The 24,160-nt window shown below is 41.8% G+C and overlaps 1 protein-coding gene across 5 annotated transcripts in view; it reads left to right on the top strand.

Moving 5' to 3' along the window:
- Positions 1–24,160, top strand: part of IPO11 (importin 11) — a 376,178-nt gene that overhangs the window by 183,896 nt on the left and 168,122 nt on the right. For all 5 annotated transcript variants that reach the window (XM_083153175.1, XM_083153179.1, XM_083153188.1 and 2 more), the window contains exon 23: positions 19,702–19,781. In XM_083153175.1, the coding sequence (XP_083009301.1) occupies positions 19,702–19,781 (80 nt within the window). The remainder of the gene's footprint in view (positions 1–19,701; positions 19,782–24,160) is intronic.

Raw genomic sequence — 24,160 nt, 5'->3', positions numbered from 1 at the left:
TTTTTTTGTTTGTTTTTGTTTTTTTATGTATACTACTTCCTCTTTTATGGATAAATCACTGTGTAATAAATATTGAATTTTCAACCTCTGATAGGTTTGCCTTGTGGGGAGTAACTTATCCCTAATTATGCTTAAAATTATTATTATTCTTTTTAATACAGTGGTTTTTTTATCTACCAGTGTACACAATGTTTTATTATTTTTATCCTTTATATCAGGGCTGGGCAATTGTGGCCCTCCAGATGTTGAGGAACTACACATCCCAGGATGCTTAGCATTAGTTTTGCTATGTGGCTATGCTAAAACTGATGGCATGCTGGGGTGTGTAGTTCCTCAACATCTGGAGTGCCACAATTGCCCAGCCCTGCTTTATATGCTAATTCTGATTTGTTGGCTAATAGTCAGCTACTTAGTATCTACTGTATGAACATTTGCCATGTTATAGTGGTCTCACTGTCTCGGTACAGTCCACAAATGGCTGCCTCCTATAGGGTGTAGATGACAGATGTACAATTGTAAACAGCATATCTTATGTTTATTTCTTTGTATTGTGTATTTGTTAGTCTAGTTATATAGAATAATAATTACATATCTGTGTTGGAGCTATATCATGTGAATCACTGTCACTTTAGCCCCACACTTTCCCCAAGGACCTGCAATTGGTGGGTTTTTACTGTTATTAGGGTGGTGCCTAATGATGTAGAAATCTCGCCCCGCAATGTGGCACACCTGTTTTCCACTCCGGACTTCTCCCTCAGCGGACTATTAGAAAGTAAGCAAGCATGCATTTACTTCCCCATGGCACAAAAAGGTTTTTCTCTAAGTGCAGATTTTATACCCAGTCGCTTGATTTGCTGCCGGCTATAACTCAGCACTTGTATTTATAAAGTCATAACAGAATCAAATGTGCTAATATGGTTTTTGGAGGCTGCTCATAAATTTCTTTACATCACTCTGCATTTGAAATCCATTTTAAATTAATTAATATTTCTCGAAATCCTATAAATTTGTTGCACATTTAAAATGAATTATGAGTTCATTAGGTTTCTGTCAGCTTCAATCATTCAAACATAATTCAGCTGTCGGAAGAATTCAAGGTTTCTGAAACACCTTGATGAATCGTCTTGCTTTCCGCAAATAAATCTTAAATAGTTCATTTTAAAAACAAAACTTGTTTTTCCATTAATGGTTCTGGGTTTCTTACTGAGAAAATAATATTTGTTGACATTTAGAAATTATGGAACTAAACGAAAATCAACTTTATTTTAAGTTTTAGGGACATTTCTCTGTATAAATGTATCTTTCCCATCTGACTAGTTGGAATGGAAATATGGCCATCTCTGGAAGCAAATGTCTATTGACTGTTTACTTCCAGTCAAAAATGGTCATTCATACAAATTGGTTGAATCAGTTTAGGCAAATGACTGTTTTTGTCCATTTTCCAGGTTTTGGTAGTACATGGTTGATTGTAATTTTTTTCCCAGACATTACCAGATTTTCATTCCAACCAGCCAAATTGGACAGATAATCTAAGGTTCAATGAAAAATTAAAACATTTATTTATCCATCATTTGTTTAGCTTGTTGGTGTTAAAAGAATTTAGATACACAAAAAATTTCCTAACACTGTATTGTCCAAATCAAGGTGAATGAGCACCATCCGCGCACAGATATGTCTGAAATCCTACAGCAATCTGCTACTCTGCATATATTTTAAGCATATATTTCACTAGTACTTTACATATACACATATGGAACAGCTCTCAATGGAGCTGCTCCTGGCAATTGAATCGCCACAATGCGCCAGCCCGTGCCCCGTCACGGGCACTGAGCTGCGGCAGAGCTGTTGGAGACCAGCGGAGGGCTCTGGCAGAAGGGGGCGCAGGAAACACTCACATGCTCCCATGACTCTCGAGGCTGCTAGGGACTCCATAACCCTGGATTTAGCACTTTGTGCAACCTTGATTTGACTGACATGTTTGGCTTGCAGCTGGGCTCCCTGTGGCCCTGGATGCTACATGTCGAATGGCATCAGCAGATTGGTGTTCTAGCCTTGCATTGAGTGGTTCTTTCTCAAGTTGCTGCTTGTCTTTCATGTTGAGTTGCCAAGCATGCTTGTACTTCCTCTGAAGTCTCCTCCTGGATTGCTATTACTTATAGAAGCTGAGTTGGCATGGCTTTTGTTTAATCTTAGGGACCTTAATTCAGACCTGTTCTCACCACGGTAAATGTGCAGCGGCTAGCGTTTAGTTAAGGAGCCACCCTAGAACTAAGATTTAGTGACTTCACATCCTAGACGGTGGCCATTATGTAGATCTCCATGGCCCGGGTAAGTTTAAACATTGCCAAAAACCTAACATTAAGAGCTGCAGGTCATCCGCCCTGGGGTACTGCTTCTCTCACTCTCTGATAGCCAGGGTTGTATGTTTGCAACACTGCAGCTGTACTATTTTCCATCTTACTGTGTGTTGACTATGCGGTTGAGGTCCAAATCTGCTCCTGGCCATTACCTGTGTGTTCTAGTCCAGCCCTCTACTCTCCAGCTAATCATCTGTGGTTTATAGGCAATCCTGTAAGCCCCTATCGATTGAGCTTTAAGTCCTGATGGCCACAAGGTACTGGTGTGCGAGTCTAGCACTAAGGTCCCTGTTATAGGTGAAAGACCCTTCCCAGGACTCTAAGGGTCTTACTGGCTTTCCTACCACCTATTTCTGGTTACACTACAGTACCATGACAAATTTGGTGGACCTAGGAGCAAAACGCTTGCTGTGCATAAAGAACAAACAAATAGACAAACGCGTACTGTACTGTATACAAACACACACACACTTTCTCGCTTATTGTATAGATTATACTGATCAATATTTTCTAAAAAGATAATGCGATCTCCAGACTTGATGCAAACAAAGTGTTCAATGTAATGTTTTTGAATTTTCAGGTTATTGTTTGCATCACGGCTGGAGAGTTCTAAGCATCTGTCTGATAATGGAATGATGTGGTTAAAAAGCATATGCATAATCTTAAAAGCTAAATCTATATATTTAGTAAAATTGCAGGAATACACAAAAGCAGTGAAGGAACATAATCTTAAATAGGATATCTGCTGTAATCTATTTATCTTGTCATACTTGCTGTGTATTTATTCCTTGTGCAAGTCTATTTCTAAAGGTATTTACTTTTTTAAGACTAACTATTTAAATCCGTTCTTATGCTTAATGAGTGGTATTATAATTTACAACACTTTAATATGTTGTTGACATGCTGAAAATTGTAGATTATGGGTTTATGCATAAGGCATCTAGTTTTTTTTTGTTTTATGCGTTGATAATCTTGGTTATATGCCATGTTCACCTGGTTCTGTTGGCATGCCAGAGAAGGTTTGGCACTGTACATCTCCAGACAGGATGCGCCAAGTAACCAGTATTAGCTAGCATGGAAGGAACCTAGTCACAGCCATAAAGAGCGAGCACTTTTTTGTTTGTTAATAATGGATGTCTTGCTATGGTTCGCTGCTTGCCAATGCAGCTGCAAAAAGCAGCACATAGAATTAGCCAAATCTTTCAACCTATTAATTATCTAATATAATAGATGTTGGTAATCCAAACATTTATGCAACAAGATCCAAATGCTATTGTAAGATTGAGTGTAACGAGCAATGATGGAACTGTAGAATAAACATAATGACGGTTATCCCCACCTTTACATCATTTTATCTGGGACATTTGGTTTGTCAGTTCTATAGGTGCCCATACACAGTGCATTTTCCCCAATGCGATGTGGGCTCGCACGCAAAGCACATCACATGCTTTTTTACTAGATGCGATGTGATCTAGTACAAAAAGTACAGAGCACATCGCTCCATGTATGGACACCATAAGGCGTAATGTAATTCTTACATTATATTTCTGATTCTGACAAGCAAGAGCCATGAATTAATGTTATTACTACAGCCAAGGCCAAACTTTAGAAAATGATGCATTGTGAAGTAATGGCGTGCATTCAGCGGTTGGCTAGTACCGAGCACTCGCAGGCCAGCAAGCAAGTCTGAATCGGCCCCTTAATTCCAGTGCTATTCAGCCCTGCCACAAAAGGACAAGCTGACATCATGTCTGTGATATTTTCGTTAACACAGCTGAGCGTGTTGACGAGGACAAGGCTGGAGATCACTCTGGCATGCTGGTTGAGTTGGAATAACAGCTATAAGAGGAAGGTGTTGCTTAATTGTTCTTCCTCTGTTAACTGCAAGGAAACACATTCAGTCATCATTGCTTTGCACAAAAAGGGCATTACAGGCAAGGATATAGCTGCTAATAAGAGATCACCTCAACCATTTATCAAATCATCAAGATCTTCAAGGAGGAAGGTTTAATAGTTGTGACTTCAGGGTGCCTAAGAACATACAGTAAGCACCAGGACCGTCTCTTAAAGTTGATCCAGCTGTGTAGGTCGGGGCTCCACAAGTGCAGAGCTTGCTCAGGAATGGTAGCAGGCAGTTGTGAGTACATCTGCACACACAATGGGGTGAAAACTTTTGGAGGACAGCCTGGTGTCAAGAAGGTTAGCAAATAAGCCACTTCTCTCCAGGTAAAACATCGGGGACAGAATGAGATTCTGCAAACAGCACAGGGATTGGAATGCTGAGGACTGGGGTAAAGTCATATTCTATGATATATATCCCCTTTCAGATTGTTGGTGCATCTGGATAAATGCTTGTCTGGAGAAGGAAAGATGACTGCTACCTCAGTCCTTTGAGATCCCAACAGTAAAGCATCCCGAGACCATTAATTTGTGGGGTTGTTTTTCAGCCAAGGAAGTGGGCTCACTTACAATTAGTCACAAGTATCATCTGTACGCTGATAATACCCAAATCTATCTATCCTCTCCTGAATTGTCACCATCAGTATTGCTTCGTGTCTCTGAATGCCTTTCTTCCGTTTCATCTTGAATGTCATCTCGCCACCCCAAACTCAACTGTCCTTTATTCTTCATATTCAATCTGTCTGTAAATCATGTTACATTCATCTGAAAAACATATCCAAAATTTGACCATTTCTTACACAAGACACTGCAAAAACTCAAATCCATGCACTCATTATCTCATGCATTGATTATTGCAATAGTCTCTTTACCGGTCTTCCTAAGAAAGGATTAACCACTACATTTTTAATGCAGCTGCGAGGTTAGACGTTCAACTTCTGCTGATCCGGTCTGTCAGTCCCTCTAATGGTTGTGTGTGTTCAATGTGAAATACTTCTACTCACATACGAAGCCAGTAACCTGACTACACCAACATTCAGATGGAGCCGGGCTCCCTCTTGCTGGCGAATCGCCAGACTGTCACCGCTGGCGATCCGCCAGCAAGAAGGCGCTCCATCTGACTGAGACGCGCGTGCATCTCACGCGCACGCACATCTCAGTTTCCAGGCGGCGGGGCGACGGGAACCTGTCCGTCTCAGCTTCAGGGAGACGGACAGGGTTAGGGGGAGAGGCGGTGGGGACCCCGGGTGACCGCCGACAAGCCGGTGGGGACGTGGGGGAAGCGCCGTCGGAAGGGGATGCGCGCGCATCCCCTTTCGCAGATACAGATGGCGGTTGAAGGGGGATGGCGGCTGGCGATTCTGCCGCCATCCCCTGCAAAGACCAGGCCGGCTCCATCTGTACATCTATTTTTATTTTAAAATACAGTATATCCCCACCTGACCTCTCTGCTCTGCACAAGATCTGCAACTTTCATCCACACTCTTGACTAGATCCCATTCACATTTTTCTGGACTTTTTTTCTGGCAGCACTCATCCTAAGGAATACCCTTCCACACACATTAAGACTTTCCTCAAGCATCCAAACTTTCAAGCCTTCCCTGAAAACTCACCTCTTCAGGCAAGCATATCATGTTTCGGAACACCCACCTAATCTCCAGTAGCATTCTAATTGCATCCCATTAGGACTGTCTTGCAATCTGGTGTGACTGCCATGCTATGGAATCCTATCCTCATGAATCCCTCCCATTATCCCTACAGATTGTAAGCTTGCAAGCAGGGCCCTCCTACCTCAATTGGTCTGTTACTACCCAGTTTGTTTTATCACTGTTGTTTCCAATAGTAAAGTGCAACGGAATATGCTGCGCTATAAAAGAAACCGTATATAAAGAAAAAAATAGTGGTCACTCTTCAAAGGTCAGTGGACAAACAAAAATTCTCCAAGCATTGATTAGGCAAGTATGTGGCTGAGAAGTTGATTGGCAGCATACCAGGGCGAATTGCAGAGATCAAATGAAGGGTCAACACTGCAAATACTGACTCTTTACATAACTTTTATGTAAATGTCAATAAAAGCTTTTGACACTTATGAAATTCTTGTAATTTTATTTCAGTATTCTGACTAAAAGGTCTAAAAACAGCAACCTGTCTGAAAACCAATACTTGTGTCATTTTCAAAACCTTTGACTATGGCTGTTCATATTTTTGCTTAGTTTAAATCTGTGTTTTTCAAAGTCAGTCCTAAAGGACCACTAACAGTTCACTTTTCCAGGTCACCCAGCAGAATCACTGTGCATCACCAAATGTCACATTTTAAAAATCCACATGTGACCTGGAAAACATGAACTGGACTACAGGGGCGAGTTTGGGAACCACTACTTTTAATATTATTTAATTTTTTTGTTTTATACTTTTTTTTTTTTTTTAAATAAAATTTAGAGGTAAATTAATGGTTTTGTTATTTTCCCTCTGAGACTGCAGTATTCCTTTTGCTTTAAATTGCATTTGGAAGAGTGTACCAGTATGCATTAGTGCTTTGTGATAAAGGTTCCAATGACATGTACAGTAACAAGGGGGCCTGTTTACCTTACAGTGTTGTTCAAATAGTAACAGTCCCCTATTATTAGGGATATAAAGATACAGAACCCTATGATATGAATTCCACACATGGAATCCACTCCTGGCCTTATATCCTCATCTATAATATACATGTCTAGTGTCCGCGTGTCTCCAAAACAATGCCATCTGTTGGAAGCAAGTGAAACTACATCTACTAGCTTTGGAAGCATTTGCTTTGAGCGGGCTTACACTGCCATCTGTTAGCAGCAAGTGAAACTACATCTACTAGCTTTCGAAGCATTTGCTTCACGTCAGCTTAGTAGTAATGTATAAATACTGTAAGTAATAACAAATGAATAGCCCAGTCCTCACCACCAAACAGTTTTTGAGTCAATTGTCCAGTAACTGTACTTCTGGTCCCTTGAAAAAAGGTAGCAACATAATAAACAGCTGCAATTCGTAAACCTAATTTTTACAATTGTCATGTGAAAGCCCTTTCATTAAACTGATGTTCTGCACTTTAAAACAATATTCATTTTATAACTGCAACTTACATATGTTTTGATAAACACCTAAAATAACAAAAATGATGGTAATATACAGATCTATTTACAGTAACTGTAGCAATCTCCGATCTCTCAGGTTGTAGGTACGGGGAGCAGGTAGTAGAACTGTACGGCACATACCTTAATAAACACAATTTTTTGCGCTAGCTGTTGCCACTAAGGATTTCAAAGCGTAGTCAGTAAAATATTCAGACGCTCACTTATGAATATTGAATGCTCATCTATTTAACAAGTCTTCTGTACTTCTTACTCTCACTCTCTTCTCCTGCCCCTGTGATTTCCTCTGACATCATTTAGCCAGGAATTAATAGTATTTGGCATTAGAAGGAACAGGGCTAAATACATCTGGGTTAAGTAGGACTGAAGACATCCATTTAGTTTGTAAAATTTATCTTTTTTTATAATTATAATTTTTTAGGGTTTCGGTACTTAATGAAACAAAGATATTTCCAATTGCTTTGCAGTTTGGGATTAAAAAGGTACAGTCTTTCAAAAATGCGTATTGTGAAACTGGTACAGTATGTTCTTTCACCAAAAGGAGAAGGGGGGCGTCTGGAAAATAAACTTTTTCTGTAGTCGTCTTCACTTTAGGAGAGGTTTATTTGGAACTTGTGTATTTTGGCGGCGCCCGATTTCAGCATCGTTCGATGAACGTATTGCATCGTATCGCATTCCATGTACCCGATGGCATGCGATGCAACGCGATTTTGACCCCCTATACGATGAAAAATCGTATAAGCACCCTAATGGGTGCTTACAATGTTAAATGCACCCCCACGCCACCCCCCCACTATAAACGTGAACCCGAAGCGTGGCGAGCGCAGCAAGCCCGCGAGGGGCGGCGGTACGCGTCCTACGACCTTTTCACACCACCACTATCCACGTCGGCGTGGGGTTGAGAATAGATTAGTGTGGCGAGCGAAGCGAGGCGTGCGGACGCGGATACCTTCACAGGTAAACGCGTCCCTTCGCGGGCTTCACAGGTATCCGCGTCCCCTCGCGGGACGCGCTGCGCTCGCCACGCTTCGGGCTCGGTGGCTCGCTGCGCTCGCCACACTAATCTATTCTCAACTCCACGCCGACGTGGATAGTGGGGATATGAAAAGGTCATAGGACGCGTACCGCTGCCCCTCGCGGGCTTGCTGCGCTAGCCACGCTTCGGGTTCACTTTTATAGTGGGGGGGTGCATTTAACATTGTAAGCACCCATTAGGGTGCTTAACATTGTATAAGCACCCATTAGGGTGCTTATAACAATGTTTAATCGCATCGCATCGTATGGCATTGTATGCCATGTACAATGGCATACAATTTGAAAATTGTATGCCATCGTACACTAACCAACGAAATCGCGTCGCATCGCATACCATCGCATGCGTAATGGTATGCGATGCGATGGGCGCCGCCATAATACACAAGTACCGTTTATTTGAATATTTTCCGAGGGAGCATTGCATGAATGTTTCCCCGCATTCTCCTGCCGAAGTATAAACTGTTTATGTTTCTAAATTAAATATCCAGTATGTATACAGTTTTTTTTTATTAGGCAACTCTTATGATCAAAGTATCTATTGTGTAACCTCGTAGGGGAGGCAGGAATTTTGTGACCTGACCTAACATAACGTCTGGGGGACTCGCAAGGCTGCAAAATTTGCAGCCTTGCGAGTCAACCAGAATAAGGGCCTATGTCTCCGATCCAGAAATAGAGAGGACATAATGTGCTCCCCCGCCTCTCCACTGTTACTGGATCTGCACTGCAATATCTAAGCTCTCCAAACATCATGATATCACCCATGAGCTGGGTATCTAAAGGCCCCAGAAGCTATCACAGGTTGTCTTTTGTTGACTGCAATTTTTCTGTTGGATACCCCTGAGGTGGCGATCTTCCTTTTGGACAGAACTGCCATACAGTGTGTTTCTAGCTCTAGGGCAGGGGTGGCCAAACCTGTCCTCAAGATCTACCAACGGTGCATGTTTTCCAGGCAACCTGTGGATCTATAGTAGGAATGAATGCAGCTGGTTTGAAAATGTGACAGTTAGTAATGACTGCAGCTGTGCACCAGCTAGGTAACCTGGAAAACATGGACCGTTGGTAGATCTCGAGGACCGGTTTGGCCACCCCTGCTCTAGGGAGTCCCCTCTCCTGTTTCTCATTGGCTGGCAGATTTCCAGACACAGCCTCACTTCTGTCTCCTTCCACCAGTGACTTAAAACAGGGTTGTTCCCTCCCATCTGCACCTGCAGACAGCAGCCCTCATACTGCTGACCCGCCACCCTATGCACCATGAGGCTATAGGAGACAATGGTGAGAAGAACAACCAGGAGAAAAGAGGTGGATGGGATAGAGATGAGAGAGAGCGTAACATTATTGGCAGACGTGAACAGAGAAAGAATTGGGGTGGTGAGTGGGACAGAGATGAGATGGGTTAAGAGGGACCAGGATAAAATTTGGGGGAGGGGGGTGAGTGGGTCAGAGAGGAGGGGTGATAAAGTGATAGAAATTAGAGGGAGGAGGTCAGGGTGGCAGAGATGAGATACAGGTGGAGGAAAACCAAAAAAAAGTGTGTACGTGGGGGGGGGGGGCTGTGAGTGGTGGATTTAAAAAAAATATACATCCTAAAATAACCAGAAGAATAACTAGCTTCCGGGCATATAGTGAGTTCAAAATACTTGTTTCACCTTATTTCACTCTCCCGTGATATGTTTCTAAATCTGTCGCTTCTATGAAACATTATCCTATAGGTAAAACAATTATTCTGCTGTATCGTATAGTTCACTCATTAAGTGAATCAGGAATGTGCCCCAGTTACGTAATTGTCCCTTACACTTATAGCTGCCAACACAAATGTTAACAATTTGAAAAGAAAAGGAAAAGGTACGTTGCATAGTTTTTCATTCTCGGATCAGATCAGGTGAATAATGAACTGGCATTTGGCTCCAGACACCGGGGTATTGCTGTATGGGACACATGAGCAAGTAATGTAATATTTATTCAGCACTGTGCTTTACACGGTTCAGTGTTTTACTCACCATATCTTTATGGTAGCTGGTTTGCAACCTGCCTCTAGAAGTCTAGAGCTTAGTCACTGAAGTAGCATTGATGAGCCCTTAAGGGAGTAGCAGAAGTTTCCTTCAGTATGTGATTTCCATTTTTAGGTTCAAGCTGCACACACATTCTATAATACATACTGAAGTTCCTTGTGAAAATTTTTTTTTTTATAAAAAGCGGGGGAACAAAAATCTCCATTTGTTAATAGTATGTGTATGATACAGTAGGTCAGTCAAAGTGAATGTATGATCTATCAGGAAGCCGTAACCTTTACTGGGGGCCAGCAGCGTGATGTATAAAAGTTGTACTATCTACAATATGGTTTCAGTTGGGACTGGATCATTGAGTATGCAGTGTATTTGTAACCGTTTAACGCTTTTGGAACCCTTGTCCATTTAAATGGACATTATTAAAAAAAAATGTATTGCGTACTGTATATGGTATTGTGATTCAATTCCCAATGTCCATTTAAATGCACGAGATTAATGTCAAATTATTGAATTAGAACAAATCGCTATTTTTTGATGTATAAGCAAAGCTTTATGTACTAAAACCCAAAATGTACAATTTATTTGTCAAGCCTCCTAAACTCTCTTGATGCATGTTTCTGTTTTACCCCCTGTCTATAGATGTGGAGCACAGTGGATCCTTACAATTCGTGAAATATTTATATATATATTTTTTATATTTATATATAAGGGACTTAACTCTCAGCAAGGATTTCCTGACCGGGGCAATACCTGGGGCTGATGCCAGGCAAGCACAATGCCAGTTGGTCTCTGGGCACACCACATGGCCAGAGAGCGAGCACATGTCAAATTACAATTTTAGAGGGTGTTGAATAATGGATGCATCAAGCCTTTTGGCTAGATGGATGGAAAGGAAGGTTCTTTTTTTATTATGATTATTTATTTATATGGTGCCATAAAGGTTCAGCAGCACTTTTCAAAGTACATAAACTGAAACACCATATAATTAAAACAAAAAGAGAAACTTAAGGAGTGTACACACTGCGATTATGGCTAACAATTTTAGCTATATAGTCAAAATCGTATAGAAAGTTAGCCAAAATCTCAGTGTTTCACCTGATAGCGATGTCTGGTCATTGAGGTCGGTATCGCATGGATAAATAGATTGTGCAGGCAAGGCAATTTTTGATTATGTCGCTTGTAATGTATTTGGCAAATGCCAAATAGCAGATAGTCAAGAAGATTGTATGACATGTGACTACAGCATTTATAAACATTCCTGTATCCGCAGTCTTAATGCAGAAATAAGCAGGACTTGGTGAACCCAAAAGTTTGGCACCAGTGTAGGCAGTGAATAGGAGATGATTGTATAAGTCAGGAAAAGAAAAGGAGTAAAGAGGGCCCTGCTTGTGAAAGCTTACAGCAGGGACGGGGAACCTTTGGCCCTCCAGATGTTGTTGAGCGACACATCCCAGCATGCCTTGCTACAGTTTTGCTATTTGGCCATGCTAAAACTGTTGCAAAGCATGATGGGATGTGGAGTTCAACAACAGCTGGAGGGCCAGAGGTTTTCCATCCCTGGCTTACAATCTAAGGACATTGCTCAGTAAATGCATATTATTCATTATTCATGTGCACTGTTTTGTGGAGTAATTTGGGACCATTTTGCTACCAACTACATCAGGCCCAGATTGTTTAAAATGTAGCCCCATTTTAAAAAAAAAAAATGTTCTGGTGTTTATTTCTTGAAGAAAGTCTCTTGGTCTTGCATATCAAAATGAAAGCTTGTGTATCCACGCTTTAACAGAGATGGTTTCCTGGATAGGCCTGGGCTAGCTTCAGCGTTGCTCAAGGGGCCAAATAGTTTTGCAGTATTTTTATTTTTTATTGTAAGCGGTGTGACCACTCCTTGGGTAGTTAAAAAAATATGTTTGTAGCCCCTGAAAACCTATAACTAGCCTCTAAGCCAGGGGTGGGGAACCTTTTTTGTGCCAAGGGCCATTTGTATGGGGAAAAAATCCTTCGGGGGCCATATGTAAAAATTTCTCTTACAAATTGTCCTGCGGCTGCCGCTGAATAGGACTGACAGTCTCTGGCTGCTGTTGATTAAGAGGAATCTCACGAGAACTACCGACCTCTCGTGAGAATTCCCCTCTACTTGACTCTCGGCAAAGCTGCTGGGCGGGCCACTCAGACCGGCTGCGGGGGCATACGGCGCCTGAGGTTCATCACCCTTGCTCTAAGCCTAGCTTGGTATTGGAAAATAATTGGATCCCTCCTATTTTCCAAATCCCTGGTTACCCCGGGTTGTCCTTTGGGAGCGGCCAACCCAATGTTTTTGAGGCAGTATATGACTGAACAGATTCGAGCTGGTTTCGGTTATGGTACGAGGACCCCACGTTTTGTGTCTCCTTGTGTCAGCTACCCCGGATGGTTCAGCTGGGTTATTGGAAATAGGGGGGACTACGCAGTTTTTTCACCTTATTTTCTAATACCATCTTAGGCTCAGATGCCTGGGCTGGATATTGATATAGAGAAAGTATGCTATTTTTTTTGAACGAATCGTGCCTTTTAATTACAATTTTTTTTGTTGTTGTTTGTATTTTCTGGTTTTCTGCAAGTTCTGTTGGATTTTCAGAAACGTTGGTTTGTAAATCCAGTTTGTATTGTTGTCTATATAACAATTGATAATTTGTTTGATGGTCTATTGCAATTTAAAAAAAAAAATGTAATCAAAAATGTATTTGGATTTTCCTTTGGTAATCTGATGTGCAAATTTGATGGACAACCACTGACAAATCTGACACCTAGTAAATGTATCCACAATGTCCAAGCTGTCTACTGCATGCCCAGTCAACCTGTGGATGCTTTTGTGAAGCTACAAATCCCAGCATTCTTTACCAGCTGATCAATGGGCGGGTATGCTGAGACTTGTGGTTTCACAACAGCTGGGGGTGTCACAAGTTGATCAGGCCTGGCTTACTCCATTGTCTCTGCCCTGCCCTATCTGGAATTATAATACCTTCCCTTGCTCTCAATTCCCGCCCAAACTAATCTACATTCATCAACAAATCTCACATCCCTTTAGCCACCAGGCAACTACTTACTTACTACTATGCTGAAATGTGAAAGAAAAGCAAAATAACTTTTTCACAATCAGTCCCTAAAACATTTAGCCCTACATCTGCTGTAGCCGAGACTTCCTATTACCCCTTTTTAATTCCCATTTACCACTTCCTCAGTAAATAGGAGGAAAAAACTGCGCAATGGGAAACACTATAAATCAATAAAATTTATTATAAACAGTAATTGATTATACATAAGGTATGTGGCCACAACCTAAATATGATTAAAACATAAAACACATACATAAAAAAATGATACTTTAAATAGCACCAATAGACTATACTGATTCTTAAGTTAAAGAGTAGCAAAAATTAGTATAAGCCTCAGCGGGTTAGTATTGCAGGTTAATGGATTAGTTGAAATTGTATACTTGTATCCATAAAGTCCATGCATTCAAACTATAAATATAGTTTTGCTTACGTATGGTTAGTAGATGGCAGCATGCAAAGTTGTCATTAGTGAACTATTAGGATTAGTTGTATACGGTTGTCTGGCCAGACAAAAAATATATATAAAAGTATATAGGAGTATACCTTTGGAGACTTGTAGCAAGTTGAAATTTTTGATGCCTCCCAGTTGCTGGATCTGAATTTCCTGGAAATTCAGATCCAGCAAATGGGAGGCATCAGAAATTTCAACTTGCTACAAGTCTCCAAAGGTATACTCCTATATACTTTTATATATATTTTTTGTCTGGCCAGACAACCGTATACAACTAATCCTAATGGTTCGCTAATGACAACTTTGCATGCTGCCATCTACTAACCATACGTAAGCAAAACTATATTTATAGTTTGAATGCATGGACTTTATGGATACAAGTATACAATTTCAACTAATCCATTAACCTGCAATACTAACCCGCTGAGGCTTATACTAATTTTTGCTACTCTTTAACTTAAGAATCAGTATAGTCTATTGGTGCTATTTAAAGTATCATTTTTTTATGTATGTGTTTTATGTTTTAATCATATTTAGGTTGTGGCCACATACCTTATGTATAATCAATTACTGTTTATAATAAATTTTATTGATTTATAGTGTTTCCCATTGCGCAGTTTTTTCCTCCTTTTTGTCTGTTCCTATTGGGACTAGTTGAGCAGTCCCATTAAACAGCAGCATCTGTGGAAACACTATTATTATATATCTAGGTTGAATTACGTCTGATTGTTTAGCGCTGGTCTTGTCTGTTTTCCTCAGTAAATGCAGCGATGTGAGTTCTGCTGGAGCCCACAGATTACGTATTCTGCGTGCAACCGTCGGCAGTTAATGTTTATCTTTGAGAATTGTCCTAAAGAACAGCTCTTTCTCTGAGAAATTGTCCATTGTCATTTAACTTTGATTACTTATCATCTCATTGTTAAATATGAAATGCTCCCCGTATTGTTTTAGCAGACTCTTATCACTGCAGTTCAATTACATGAATTTAACCGCTATCTTGTTTAGAGTATGTCACTTCTGATGAAGGACATTTATGAAAGACTATGATAGAAAAAATAAATAAAAATAAAATAATAATTATAGACAAGCTTGAATTAAAATTGCCTTCACATTACCTGCGGCAGATGATTGGCAGCTTGTATGGTAGCACTGATTTTAGAAGTTAAACATAATAAGAGATACCATCTATTTCCTTTCTGTAACATTAAGTAGCAGTAATAGCTGGTGGAACCTGGCAGTAATATGTAGGTTATCTTGGCAGCTGACACTATTTTAAATGAGTAATTATCTCTCAATTAAAATCTGTGTCGTAGAACTTGTCATTCATTTTTTTTTCTTTACTCGTCTTTCATTACTTGAAGTGTGACTTTGCTGTATTATATTAAGCAGATGCAAAAGATATATTCTAGAGCGGTCTTAGGTCCCGAACAATTTTTTGCTGTGTGGCATTATCCTGCAGAAAGAGGCCACTGGCATCAGGGAATACCGTTGCCTTGAAGGGGGTGTTCTTCATTTGTCAAATTTTTTAAATACTGTCGGTGGTGCCTGTCGAGTAACAGCCACAGGAATGCTAGGACCAAAGGTTTATTAGCAGAGGATTGCCCCGAGCTTCATATTGCCTCCGCTGACCTGGCTTCTTCCCATAGTGTCAGGTAGCCAATGCATATGCACCTGGCCATCCACATTATGTAAAATAAAACGTGATTCATCAGACAAGACCACTTTCTTCCCTTTCTCCATAGTCCAGCCAGGTTCTTAAGAGTCTGGTTGTTACAGTAGGACTTGCAGTAAAATGGGGTATGTTAGGAGCTTTAAGTGCATTGATCAATCCATGAACTAAAACTCATTATTTATTTCATTATTTGTGTATTAAGGTGAGTGTGTTTACTATAAAGAGTGTTGAACCACTTATTTTATCTGCTCCCAAAACAGCTCAATGGGGTTGAGATCTGGTGACTGTGCGGCCACTCTATTACAGACAGAATACCTGCTGCCTATTTTTTCCCTCAATAGTTCTTGCGTAATTTGGAGGGGTCATTGTCCTGTTGGAGGAGGAAATTGGCTTCAGTCAAGCGCTGTGTACAGGACATGGCATGGAGTTATAGCCTTCCTTATTTAAAATCCCTTTTATCTTGTACAAATCTCCCAATTTACCAACACCAAATCTGCCCGAGACCTTCACATTACCTTCACCTTGCTTGGCAGATGGCATCAGGCACTCTTCTAGCATATTTTCACTTGTTCTGCATCCCACAAATGTTCTTCTGTGTGAGTCAAACACTTCAAACTTCGATTTATCTGTCCATAATACTTTTTTCCAATCTTCCTCTGTTCAAGGTCTGTGTTCTTTTACCCATATTAATCATTTACTTTTATTGGCCAGTCTCAGCTAGGGTTTTTTCTTTGCCACTCTGCCTAGAAGGCCAGCATTCCAGAGTCGCCTCTTCACTGTAGACGTTGACACTGACATTTTGTGGGTACCATTTATTGAAGCTGCCAGTTGAGGAGCTGTGAGACATCTATTTCAGTGTGCACTGGGGCCTCCCACTTCTTTGTCTACTCTGGTTAGAGCCTGTTTGTGCTGTTCTCTGAAGGGAGTAGTACACACCGTTGTAGGAAATGTTCAGTTTCTTGGCAATTTCTTGCATTAGAATAGCCTGCATTCGGAAGAACAAGAATAGACTGCCAAGTTCTCTTTTTCTGGCCATTTTGAGAGTATAATCGAACAAACAAATTAACCTACAAATGTGATGCTCCAGAAACTCAACTAGCTCAGGAAGGCCAGTTTTATAGCTACTCTAATAAGCAAACCCATTTTTGGCTCCAAACTGCAGGATGACATCTATTGTGGTTTGGATCTGAATAGTGCGATCAATGTGTGATCATTTGCGTAATGCTCAATAAACAGAAGTTTAGTAAATTTCCCTATTTTTTTTTCTTTACATATGGTATAATGAACGAATAAAGAAGTGTATTGTATGTAGCAGAATATCCAACTGTATTCAGGTGTTCAGCAAAGTGCTTTGTTGAAAGGAAATGTAGATTGATTTTAAATACTTGCTGTTGATTCTAGCCTCTAGCTGAGGTGCAGCGTGGGAGTTTTTATTACAACATTCACCCATATGGGGCCGAAGCAGCCTGTAATGTAGATTTTCAGCATTAGGGAATGAAGTCTCTTAATAAATTCTTCCTCCTGTAGCCCGTATAGGTAGCAGCTGGACTCCCATTAGTAGAGAGGTTGAGTCAGCCCAATTTTTATATCTTGTTTTGTTATTTTCCTTCCTTTTATAGATTTGCTTTTCTTGTACCTAGCTAGATATTGTGAAGCCTGGTCTTGCTCATTCTATATAAAATAACATGGAAAATGAATCACATTCGTTTCCACGGCATCCAGTTTTCTTTAATCTGATGTATACAAGACTACCTTTTGCTGTTGCAGATTTTATACTTTTCTTCAATGGTCTTTGCTGTAACAATTTTGTAGGTTGAACCAATATTGATTAATGAGCAGACAACCAATCAAGTCACTTGTAATTAGTGACATGAAGTTTTGCTGCAACCACGCCCATGTAAGGTTCAAAGAAAAGTGTCAACTAGTGGATGCAATGCAGTGTATAATAACTTACACCTAAGCGCAGGCATTGCTGGGTCTCATCATGGTCCTCTATTGTAATGGGACTACAGAACCTGTACAAGATCTCTGTCTATCTGAACAAACGATCATCTGCTGGGTTTGAAAAATGACAGGTCGGAGCTGATTAGCTGGCTGTTTATCACTCTCCACTTTGTCACTTTTTAAAGCTTTATACATCTTGCCCTTAAGTGTGGCTTAAGTGTTCTAAGCCTTGAATTGAGAGAGAGAAAGCACCAACTAGCCATCTCCGAACTGCCATGTTACAGGCTATGAGGCAGATGTATTAAGCCTGGAGTGGAGGTGAAGTGGAGATAAAGTGAAAGAAGATAACACCGGCCAATCAACTCCCAACTGTCATTTTCAAATACATTTAATTGGCTGGTGTGTTATCGCCTTTCACTTTATCTCCAGTTTATCTCTTCTCCAGGCTTAATACATCTGCCCACTGTTTGAAATTTGACAGCCTAAAGCTTGTACTTCATTTCCATCCACTTTTTCCCACTTAAAGAACCAGCTCCTACCTGTAATTTTCAAACCCAGCCTGTAACATGACAGGAGCTGATTGGTTGGCTATCACTCTCCATTTTATCACTCATCTGTCCTTAGTAGATACACCCCCTACTAACTTATACTATTGTGAGATTCCGTATAGCTAATGCAAGAGGCACAGATCAGAATACCATGGAGGTTTTTACACTCCTTTTTATCAGGATGGGTGCGTGTACTTGCATTGTTGCAGCCCTGAAATCCCCAATTACACAAAGAGACAGAGGGGGTAGATGTATGAAGCAGTGATAAGGGAGGAGAAGTGATAAAATGCCTGGTACTTTATCACCGGCCAATCAGCTCCTGACTGTTAAGTTACAGGCTGAATTTAAAAAGGAACAGTTAGCTGATTGGCCGGTGACAATGTACCAGGCACTTCTCCTCCCTTATAACTGCTTCATACATCTTCTTCAGAGTTACATTAACTGTTTGCTGTGCAAGTCTGATCACAATCCACCCCTTTGCCTTTGCAGGTCACTGACGGGTAATATTTATCCTATACAGTAGTTTCTATATAGATCACTAATATTTCATAATGGTAATACAATATATTCCTAAATATTGGCGAGGACAGAGAAAGTGTGTCTTTGGTTGGTGCACCAAAAGAGAATTTAATAATAAAACATGACTTTTATTGGTTTCATTAAAATAGTTGCGAAGATATAAAAAAACACGAAAAACACATAGGACAACATTGAGTGATTTAAAAAGGATATAATATATCCTCACCTAGTGGGACCCCACTTCACACTGTCCCTGAATAATTTTATAAAGCACGGTGGTTGAAATTTAAGAGTGGAAAAGTTATGTCTGGTATTGACAGTTTTACAGTGTGTATGCTCATCCAGGATGTAACAATTATCAGATACAATGTATATATTCCTGGGGCTCACTATGCAGTAGCGAGAAGCGCCTGAACACGGGTGTGAACCTGTTTCAGCGCTACCGCTGGCTGGAGCCGCTAGTTCCACAGCCTGTGTGCTGACCGCAGAGCTGTGTCTGAGGTGTGCTGCTGTGCACTACCTCGCTCTTGCGTGTCAGATCAGACAGGAGTGTACACGGCTCTTGCACTAGAGACCGTGTCACTTTACTACAGGGAACCGTGTGCTACGGATACCCTGTGTCGCCACTGGCCTAAACAGATCAAAATACAATCATATGGGGGGAAGGGAAGTGGGGTTTAACACACTAGGTGTGCAGTCACCCACAGTGTGAAGTGGGGTCCCACTAGGTGAGGATATATTATATCCTTTTTAAATCACTCAATGTTGTCCTATGTGTTTTTTTTCGCAACTATTTTAATGAAACCAATAAAAGTCATGTTTTATTATTAAATTCTCTTTTGGTGCACCAACCAAAGACACACTTTCTCTGTCCTTGCCAATATATTTATTCTGTGTCTATGGTAGCACACCCTCGCATATCAAAATATTGAATACTAATAGTGCACAAAGAGGGTCCACCCGCATAAGTTTGTGATTTCTGTGCGACTGGCACAGCTCTCCCCAATCTCCTATTCCTAAATATTGTTTTCTGAAACTGTTTTGTTGTTGCAGAACTAAATTCCGAAAACCTCCGCAACTGCTTCAAGATTATTAACGCGTACATCTTCTCTGCTTCCCCGGAGTTCCTGCAGGTATGCCGGGTGTCATTTCTGCTCATTTTTTTTTTTTTGCCTATCCGTGACGGTAACTGTTTCATTAAACCTTCATACTGTTCCTGAAAGAAGTCCTGCACACCGAAGTACCCGATGCACATAAAAATGATACTTGACTCTCGCAGAATAAAATAGGGGCCACAGGTGAACATTGTAAACATGCTTTCCTTATAGTTTTGAAATTATTTGCCAACCGTATACCACTTCTTGCTGTTTTACAATGATGGATGACTGGTTATTTCTTGTCATTTGACATTTATACAATGCAGCCCGTGCCAGAAGGGGCACAAAAGACTGGAGAATTATTATTTAGGAGATTGCTTGTGAATTCAAAAGGCTTCTTAAGTATCCGTTTCCCCGCATCCAGCATGAGCTCTGCCATGTGAAGCTGTATTTAAAGCTGTCATTAATTTTTATATTAGTTTGCACTTTGCTTTGTGCTCTTAAGTATAAAATAGATGACAAGTAACAGATGAGAATTCTAGAATGTCAGTGCAGATACAGACGGGCTCCCAGCATTATTCAGCCAATATTTCACCTTATACCTGAACTGTTTTCATGTGCGTGGCTTCGGTATTCTCCTGAGAATGTGAAATTGTAGCATTGCTTCATATATGCAGTGCACGTTAAGTTGGAGTACAGTAGTAGATGCTGACAATAATTACATAATTAATAAAACATGTTCTGCGTAATGATAACTCAGAGCTTGGTATTTTCTTTACACTGTGGGGGGAGTTAAATCGGTTTGGGTTTTTTTGGCACTTTTTTTAAGGGGCACCCAAAGGACCAATTCCTTTGTTGCTTCAGTTGGACACGAATAGCCAGAGAAGCACACATTTCTGGTTGCGGCCTCCTAAGGCGGCGAGAAGAAATCTCTCGGCCTTGTGCCAAAATGGCTGCTTTTCGAGCTTTGAGGCTAAACCCGTTGCTATTGGGCTCAACAAGTGCAGTAGCAACGGCTTCCATGCCAAAACAGCAACATTAGATTTTGTTTTGTCAACACCCCTTAATTATAACATTAAAAGCAATTAAATTCCACCCTGTGAATTTATACATTGAAGATGACCACCCTGGCATTATTTTATTATTTTAATTTATACAGCACTATAAATTCTGCCACACTCTACAAAGAAAACATCAGAGTGGAAATGTTCTACCTTTTTAAGGTACAACGTTTCCACCCTGGTTTTTTTCTTTATACAGTGTGGCAGAATTCTATAGCATGCTTCTACTGTACAGTACACAATGCCTGATGCTATGTATTGTTTGAGTTCATTATGTTTCATCGTCTGGCAAGTTTTGTGTTTGCCTTTTATCATATTAAAAGCAGTTTACAGACTACATTAGTCTATTTTTAAATGTAAAACAATTTATAACATAAAACAACAGTGTGTTTAAACATTGATGATAAATTGATTAGATACTGTACTGTTCTTTATTTATCATCAGATCTGCTATTGATACTTTAGAAATCTAAATAATGCATGGGTATTGTTGCATGATTAGTTTTTTTATTGCAGTATTTGCTTTATTGAATAAACTCTCTTTGTAATTACTGTACATCTGTTATCTCTACTTTATGTAGCATTATTATATTCTTACATTGCCTAACATGCATTGCTACCTTAATAATAATAATTCGGTACTTATGTAGTTTCACGGCAGCATGCCAGGAACTGCAGCCTAGTGAGTGCCTCTCACACAGCGCTGGTGCCCGCATGATCCCCTCTCCAGCGGAGAGGGGATCATGCGGGCGCCGGTGGAGAGGTGCTCCATCTGTCTGAGAAGCAGGAGTGTCTGAGACGCTCATGCTTCTGAGTAACTATTGCGGCAGGGTACAGCAACCCCCCCCCCGACAGGGTTAGGGGTTCGGTAGCCAGTGGCGTAGGGTGCAGCCAGAGCACCCGGAGCAGGTCCATGTCATGGCGCCGCAGCACCTGATGGAGGAGGAGCAAGAGATGAGATTCACATGTAAGTGTAGGGGAAGGCAGATACATGTGTACACTGTGCTGCAACCTGTTACACCTGCATGTTACACATCGTCAGGTGCATCCAGAACACACAGCTTGCTGCTCTGGTTGTCAATCATCCTCCGTCTATGCATGTGCATGGCTCTCCTGTGGAGCCGAAACAGGCATGCCCTGCTCCGGCACACCGAGCTCACTGGCAGGAGGAACGGGCAATTCAAAAGCCGAGCATGGTGCAGAGAGCATGGACGGGAGTCCTCACAGCTGCCTCGCTGGACAGTCAACTACAGCAATATTGCAGAGCTGCCTGGGAGGGCACCTCTTCAACCCGGCATCCCCCTGCTTTGCAGGATCTGTAGAGCGAGTAGGGCTGGCTCTGGACACACTGCAAGCTCTCCCTGGCTGGCACATACACGCGACGGTGCATAGGACACAGCAGGGGGGCGCCCGGAGCATGAGCTGCACTGGCGCCACCCTAGCTATGCCTCTGTCGGTAGTGCGTGCGTCTCCTGCGCAAAGAGGAGGTGCGGATGCAAGTGCGTCTCATGCACAATAAAGGAGGCATTTGCCAGTGCTCCATGTTACATACTGGCAAATACCTCCATTTGATGCCCCCACTATCCACGCCAGCCCAACCTTTTCATAACCCCACTATCCACGTTGGCGTGGAGTTGATTTTATAAAGTGTGGCGAGGGGACGCGGAATACATGCAAAGTAATCGGCTGCGTTCGCCACGCTTTGGCGTGGATAGTGGGGGTATGAAAAGGACGAGAGGACACGTAACGCGCCGCCTCACGGGCCATGCTGTGCTCGCCAAGCTTTGGGCTGGCGTGGATAGTGGGGGTGTTTCAGGAACACATTCACACCTGCCATAGCATACACCTGAGACAGTAATGATGACATGTACTAACTGGTAACTGTTTTTATAGTCCTACGCTGTTTCTGAGAGGGACGCTGGCTACGTTAAGCGGCCACAGGAATACTATGCTACGCTGATTCTGACAGGGACGCTCGCGGAAACACTACGCTGCTTTTAACTACGCTGGCCGCGGGAACACTATGCTCATTCTGACAGGGTCGCTGCGCTGTCTACGTAGCTGCCGCCGTGAAACTACACAAGTACCTATAATTCTTCATGGTGTATGCCTTTATATTTACTAAACAAGCTGGATCTGCATATTGGGAGTGATTGACTACCAGATATGGTCACGAACTGAAGGACGGTTCTACCAACTTCTACCAACTCGTGAATTGGCTCGACCTGACACATGGGTGCGGAGTCTAACCGTGCTGGGGGTTTTCTGCCAGTGACCCCTCCAAGTGGGATTTGGACTTCAGTGGCGCCCGACACGTCGGTCGCGGCCCCCTGGTCAGGTTTCCCGTGTGAGTTGGAAGTAGCAGTGGTGGAATATTGGAGAGTTGTCATCTAGCCGGGTCAGCATCAATCAATCAGATGAGGTACCAAAGGACGGAGCAAGCGGAGAGTCAAAGTTCAGACTGGGTCAATACACAGGGAATCACGGTGGAGGTACAGAAGGGGTTAAACGTAAGAGTGGTCAGGAACAAGTACAGGTTGGCAACAGTAATTCACCAAATAACTAGGAACGCTGGAGTAGGAATGTGAACCTATACTCTGGCAGGGATTGCATGCCAGAGACTTCCTTTTATACCTGCAGGCTGACTGTCATATCCTAGCTTTCTCTTTAAATCCCTGACAGCGCAGCACATGCGCCCGTAGTGAAGCGAGCGCCTGCCGACTCGGAAGCCGCACACTTGCCCTCTCTCTGCCAGCGCTGCAGGGAGAATCATGCAGACACCAGAGGAACAAGCCGCCCAACCCGCCACTGCCCGCAGTCCTGAAGCCGCCTGGACCCAGACGCTGGAAGAAAGACCTGCTGCCCGAAACCCCAGCACTGCCGCCCGCACACTCCATGCCTCCGGACCCGGTCATAGACTCCCGTGGTCCGGAAGGTTGTGACAGATACATTCCTGAAAACATTGTAATTGATACTTCAGACGTATACCCCTTTCAGACATACTGTAATCGCAAATTACTGGGTGAAGCAGTTCTACCCGATAATTTGTGTAGTGTGAAAGGGTTATCCCGGGTCTAAAATCCTGGGTCACCAACCATGCTTTTTACAAGGGTCGTCAACCCAGGATTTGCGACCCTGGTTGACCCTTTCACACTACACAAATGAACCGTGTAATTCAGCAAATTACCGGGTTGACCGTTTTTAACCCGGTAATTTGCTGCTATGTTTGAAACAGGGTCAGACTGCACCCGGCAAAGTGACGCGGCACTCAAAATGCCGTGTAATTTGCCCGGTAGGATGTCTGAAAGGGGTATTATTCCTGCTTCACTGAATTTGTGTTTCCCATAGTATTTA

The sequence above is a fragment of the Crinia signifera genome, chromosome 1 (genome assembly GCF_055691185.1).
Source record: "Crinia signifera chromosome 1, ASM5569118v1, whole genome shotgun sequence".
NCBI lineage: Eukaryota > Metazoa > Chordata > Amphibia > Anura > Myobatrachidae > Crinia > Crinia signifera.
Note: the sequence above shows the minus strand (reverse complement) of the source record. Positions and strands in the feature narration are given on the sequence as shown.